The 5,958-nt window shown below is 64.0% G+C and overlaps 1 protein-coding gene across 1 annotated transcript in view; it reads left to right on the forward strand.

The window, feature by feature from the left end:
* The window catches only part of AGO2 (argonaute 2, RISC catalytic component), a 23,333-nt gene that overhangs the window by 16,239 nt on the left and 1,136 nt on the right, over positions 1 to 5,958 (forward strand). The window contains exons 12-16 of the mRNA XM_015561416.1: positions 368 to 603; positions 1,299 to 1,493; positions 3,072 to 3,206; positions 3,592 to 3,693; positions 5,579 to 5,778. Of these exons, the coding sequence (XP_015416902.1) occupies positions 368 to 603; positions 1,299 to 1,493; positions 3,072 to 3,206; positions 3,592 to 3,693; positions 5,579 to 5,778 (868 nt within the window). The remainder of the gene's footprint in view (positions 1 to 367; positions 604 to 1,298; positions 1,494 to 3,071; positions 3,207 to 3,591; positions 3,694 to 5,578; positions 5,779 to 5,958) is intronic.

Genomic DNA, 5,958 nt, shown 5'->3' on the forward strand with positions numbered 1-5,958 from the left:
CCCACGCTCGGGAAGGGGTAGCAAGCAGCTTCCATGCCCTGGGGGGCCGGGCAGCCGGTGGTTAGACCATGCTGGGCACGGATGGGGGACCTGCCCACGTTTGTGGGCACTGATGGGGCACCCCCCCGTTCCCTCACTCCACTCAGGCGGGGGGTCCTCAGTGCCTGGGAGGCTCCATGGGAGTGCTGTCGGGGGGCCCCCCTGAGGCGACTCCCGTTGCTCCCTCTGCCGGGTGGGAAGCACCCCGTCCTCCTGGGGGGCCAGGAAGTATTATTGGGGAAACGTTCTGTGTGTGCGGAGATGGACCCCGCCCCGTCCAGCCTCAGCGGCCGGCCCACCGCACCTCTCCCCACGGGTTCTTCCGAAGCTCACGCGGCCTTGCCACGTCCTGTGAGGCTCTCTGAGTGCGTCGCTAAGAGAACTTCGCCCAGCGCCTTGGCCGCCCAGGAGTGGGTGCCCGCGCGGACTGGGCGGTGCCCAGCCTCGGCCTCAAGCTCCCTCTCCCCCCAAGGGCCGCCCGTGTTCCAGCAGCCGGTCATCTTCCTGGGGGCCGATGTCACACACCCCCCCGCGGGGGACGGGAAGAAGCCTTCCATCGCTGCCGTGAGTGCCGCGCTGGCCGCAGGGAGCGGGGGTGGGGTGGGGGGGGGACACGGTCCCATTGCGGCCAGATGGCCAGAGCTCTTCCTGAGAGCAGGAGGCTGCTAGGTGGCAGCTGGGGACGTCCGGGTCCCGGGTCCCGTGGGAAAGGCACTGGGAGGCGCTGCGGGCGGGTCAGTGCGACTGGGAGCAGTGAGAGCGGCGTGTCAGCACCAACAGCCCCCACCAGCCGCGTCCGTCCCACCAAGGGGGGCGCTGCTCCTGGCAGCCTCGCCGCACTCGGGGCACACCAAGGCTTGACGGCCTGTTTTTCAGCGTGTGCGCGGGCCGGAACCGAAGCCCTCTCCCTCCTCCTAGCTCTGAGGTTGCCCAGGAGGCGGTGTGGCGGCCTCGGTTCACGGTGACCCTGCTGACACCCGGCCGCTGCCCCTTCCTCGGGCTGAGCCAGCCTCCCTCGGGGGTAGGAGCGAAGGCCCGGGGTTGCAGGTCCCGTCGACCCCGTGGGGCTGCCAGAGGGCCGTGTGGCCGTGTGTGCTCCTCGTTTGTCCGGAGCCACCTGTTGGTTTCCCTCTGCCCAGGGCAGCTCGTGGGTCCAGCCCTGCTCCATGCCAAGCACGGGGCCAATGCCAGCTTCCCCTCCACACGGGGAGCCCAGGAAGCGGCAGCACTGCTCCTGACGAGCCGCCTCCTGCCCACAGGTCGTGGGCAGCATGGACGCCCACCCCAACCGCTACTGCGCCACCGTGCGGGTGCAGCAGCACCGCCAGGAGATCATCCAGGACCTGGCGGCCATGGTGCGCGAGCTGCTCATCCAGTTCTACAAGTCCACGCGCTTCAAGCCCACGCGCATCATCTTCTACCGCGACGGCGTGTCCGAGGGGCAGTTCCAGCAGGTGGGCGCCTCTGCGCTCTGGGGTTTGCCTGTCTGTCCGGCAGAGCGGCTTCTCGGGGTCTCTGCGGAGAAGGGGGTGCGACCTACAGCCTGTCCGACCGCTCCCTGTGCCTGTGCTTGTCAGGTCACGGGGACGGTGGGCACGGCGGCGACGCTGAGGCAGGACAGACGGGCGGGAGGAGCAATGGGTAGGCTTGGGCTGGAGAGCTGTGCGGGCGGAGGCAGGTGTGGGGGAGGCTTTGTGGGGCGGGCACCCCATTGGGCTGCAGTGCGCAGGGCAGGCAGTGAGTAGCGTGACGGAGAAGCACGCCGGGTGTGGGGAATGGCTGGGAGCCCTTAGAACGCAGTCAGCAGGCCCGGCCGCTGTTTGGATGGGGAGTGAGGGGCAGCATCTTGGGGGACGTGGAGGGCGGTCTGGAAGGCGGGGTGTCTGTGACGCACAGACGCAGGGAGCACCGCAGAAGGGCGGTGAGCGGGAACAGCAGCCTTGGCACCTCCAGGTCGGGCCTTGGGCGGCAGGAGTTGTCCTGCCCGGGTCTTGGGAGGTTGTCCCTGCGTGTGCCCTTGGCCGGTGACTGCCCCTCTGCTCCCGCCACGTCCCCCACACACGCGTTACCTGGTGATGCTCTCGGGCAGAGGCAGGGTGTGGGTGGGAGGAGCCTGAGGGCCGCCCTGGTGCCTGGGTGAGCTGCTGGGTGCAGGGCGGGGCCCAGGGCAGCGGCTGTCCGAGGCCGCTGTCGGCGAGGGGGATGGGCTGGCGCTCCCTCGTCTGTTGGGTGCCGAGGCCGGTGGACCCTGTGGCACTGCCTGCGCAGAACTCCAGGTCGCCTCCCTCCGGCTGGAAGGGCGCTCCTCTGAGCTCCAGCCTTCTTGGTTGTCTAGTTCCGCCCTCGTCTCCTGAAGGGTTGGAGGCGTAGTCAGGGCAGCAGAACAGTGTGTAGCGGGGACAGTCACTGAAGCCTCAGGGGTGTGCGGGGACGTCCCCCGTCTTCTCTGAAGACAGACGGAGGGAACGAGTTGGGCCTCGCCGTCCTGTGCCCTAACTCCGGGGCTCCCGGGCACAGGCTTTGCACATCACTTTAGTCAGCACAGCAAGCTTGCAAGGTCGGTGGTCCCATCTTAAGAGTGAAAACCGGGATCAGAGAGGGTGCCTGGCTTCCCCCAGCCACACAGCGCTCATGTCAGGTGAGGACTTGGACTTGCCTCCGACGCCTAAGCCAGTGTCTTTCCTACGAGGCCCGCTCGCCCTTCTCCACGACAGACATGGAGAGGGCTGTGCTGTGTCCCCCACCGCATCTCATGCCACTGCGCGGCCTTCACCCAGCACTTGGCACACTCCGTGCTGAGCGCTTACCATCTTCTCATTGAAACCACTGGCCCCTGAGACCTGGGTGTCAGTCTCTCCGTTGTACAAACGGAGGCGTAGGTCCCGAAAGACAGAGTACGCAGCCATGAACACGCCAGTGGGACTCGGAGCCGTGGCTGCAGATATGTGTCACGCGCTGCCTGTGACTAAGCGACTTGCTCCCGGCAGCGGACCCTGAGGACACACTGGCCCTGACGCCCTCTGTCCCCGCAGGTCCTGCACCACGAGCTGCTGGCCATCCGCGAGGCCTGCATCAAGCTGGAGAAGGACTACCAGCCGGGCATCACGTTCATCGTGGTGCAGAAGCGGCACCACACGCGGCTCTTCTGCACGGACAAGAACGAGCGGGTGCGTGTCCTCGCCGCGGGGCCTGCCGGGCTCTGGGAGCCGCTGCCCTCGGAGGGCTGTGTTGGGTGCGGGCCTGGGGCATTAGAGAAGCGCCGTCTTCCGTTTGGTGAGCACGTGGCCCTGTGAATCGCACGGGTCCGGCGGAGACCCGTGCTTTAGCTGATACAGGGCCGGGAGGCGGCTCTGAAAGAGAACCCACTAGCGAGTAGCCAGGGCTGTGGCCGGTCTGAAAAGTGCTGAGCAAATGTATCCGTCAATTTAAAGAGTTGAACAGGGCCTGTGGAGGGGGGCCCAGCCTCAGGGCGGTGGGCAGGGCTTGCTGGGCTTCCTCGGCTGCCCCCCACACCCTCCTCCGGGCATGGCTGACACTCCTGTGTTGCTGAAGGTCGGGCAGAGCGGAAACATTCCAGCAGGCACCACCGTGGACACGAAGATCACCCACCCGACCGAGTTCGACTTCTACCTGTGCAGTCACGCTGGCATCCAGGTGAGGCAAAGGGCCCCCTTTGGGCCTCTCAGTGTCTGTGACGTCAGGTCACACTCAGCAAACACATGCAGGTGTGACCCTCGGGGTGGGACTCGGTGGGGAGCACTTAGCAGGGTGCCAGCCGTGGTCAGGGGCTCGGGACCACCAGGCGTTGGGGACAAGGGACCCACTGGGAAGCTGGGATGCATTTCAGATGAGATAAGGTCCAGGCAGGAGTGGTGAGTGCCAGGTGCAGGCGCACGGGCGGGGGCAGGGTGTCTCTGGGCCTGGTGCTTAGCAAGCGGGGTGAGAGCTCAGGTGACAAGACCACCTGGTGAAGGTCGGCCTCGCACCAGGTGACGAGGAGGGCTCCGGAGATGTGGGAAGGGCGGTGAGGGACAAGGGGCCGCCTTAGTGAGCTCACACCCGTGGTGGGGTCCACGCGTGTCACCCCCCACGTGTGTTTTTTGCTGGGCACCTGGAGAAGTGTCTCTGGCTTGTCCCGTCTCTCGGGGAAGAGGGTGGTCCTGAGGGATGGCTGCCACGCGGGTGCCATGCCGGCAGCCCATTGCCAGCTGAGCACCGGGAGTCCAGCCTGGGTGCTGCCTGCCTCAGAGCCCAGCACACGGGCTTGGTCTGAGTCTGTGTAGGACTTGAGTAACCCTCCCCAGAGAACGGGAACCTAAAACTTGAGACTTCACTGTGAACTTGGTAGTTGGACTGTTTCCTGGGAATTGTTACTGCCCGACACCGAGGTGTGGCCTATGGGTGCAGCCAAGGCCCGGAACGGCTCTTCCACGTTTAGTTGTTAAGTGAAAAGAGAGACTGAGCCTTGGAGACAGTGGCCTCCCTGTGGGTCCCTGGGCAGCCTCTCTCCCACTCACAGCCTCCAGCAGGCGCCTTCCACACAGGCCCACGTGCAAACACGGAGGGGTGGGGGGGCTCTGGCCTGTCCTCTGCTGAGACATTTAGGGCTGGGACACATGGGCCTCGAGGGGCAGGCCCCCTTACACAGAACACCCCGCCCCCCTCCCCTTTAACAGCCACCAACGAAATGGCAAAGTGGGGGTGGGGCGGGGACGTGGCATCTGTCACTGGGCCGAGCACAGGGCTGAGCGGGCAGCCGTGGCCAGACCGGAGGAGGCAGGCGGGACTTTGTGGGAGGCAGGCGGGTGGGCCGGCTGAGCAGTGTAGCAGCTGTGAGGGTGCCCATGCCAGTGCCTTCTGTGCCCTGTGTTGGGGGGCAAGGCTGCCAGCTCCCACTTCCTTCAGTTTCAAAAGATTTCCAGCTTCACAAACTACACAAGTAACACACGTGTGCCAACTCCCTTTTTAAAGTGTGGTCAACATGTGAGTTTTTTTTTTTAAATATATTTTATTGATTTTTTACAGAGAGGAAGGCAGAGTGATAGAGAGTTAGAAACATCGATGAGAGAGAGACATCGATCAGTTGCCGCCTGCACATCTCCTACTGGGGATGTGCCCGCAACCCAGGTACATGCCCTGGACCGGAATCGAACCTGGGACCTTTCAGTCCGCAGGCCGACGCTCTATCCACTGAGCCAAACCGGTTTTGGCGTGTTTTAAATAGATGGTTTTCTTGCCTGTAAATAAAACATTGTAGAAACCCGACCTATACGGTGATGCAGCCCCGGAACAAACTTTTCTCTATTGTTTTATATCTTTTCTATGGTTTTTGTATGTGAATAAGTGTGTGCGGTCTGTTTACACGCCCGATGGAATATATCTCCTGGTGCCTTTTACAATGATGCGTAATAACGTCGCTGTCTGTTGCTAAACACCGTGTCCTTGGTAAGGAGCAAGCGAGCGGTGAGCGGCTGGGCACAGCCTGTTGGCGGTGCCCTCACGGTGAGCGCTGCGTCTCTGACCCCATGTCTGCTTTCAGGGAACAAGCAGGCCCTCCCACTACCACGTGCTTTGGGATGACAATCGTTTCTCTTCCGACGAGCTGCAGATCCTCACCTACCAGTTGTGTCACACCTACGTGCGCTGCACGCGCTCGGTGTCCATCCCAGCGCCAGCATACTACGCTCACCTGGTGGCCTTCCGCGCCAGGTACCACCTGGTGGATAAAGAACATGACAGGTGAGTGAGCCTCTCCTGGCCACAGGCCCCAGCGGGGGTCGCTTCCCAGACAGGCTGTGGCAGCTGTTTTTCCGGAGCCAACAGAGGCCCGGATGCTCCAGCCCAGCTGTTAGCGGCTGACCTGGTGTGGCCCTGGCCGGGCGCGGGGGCGTGGTCCTGGCGGGGGCGGGGGCGTGGTCC

Source organism: Myotis davidii, unplaced genomic scaffold (assembly GCF_000327345.1).
Source record: "Myotis davidii unplaced genomic scaffold, ASM32734v1 scaffold30, whole genome shotgun sequence".
NCBI lineage: Eukaryota > Metazoa > Chordata > Mammalia > Chiroptera > Vespertilionidae > Myotis > Myotis davidii.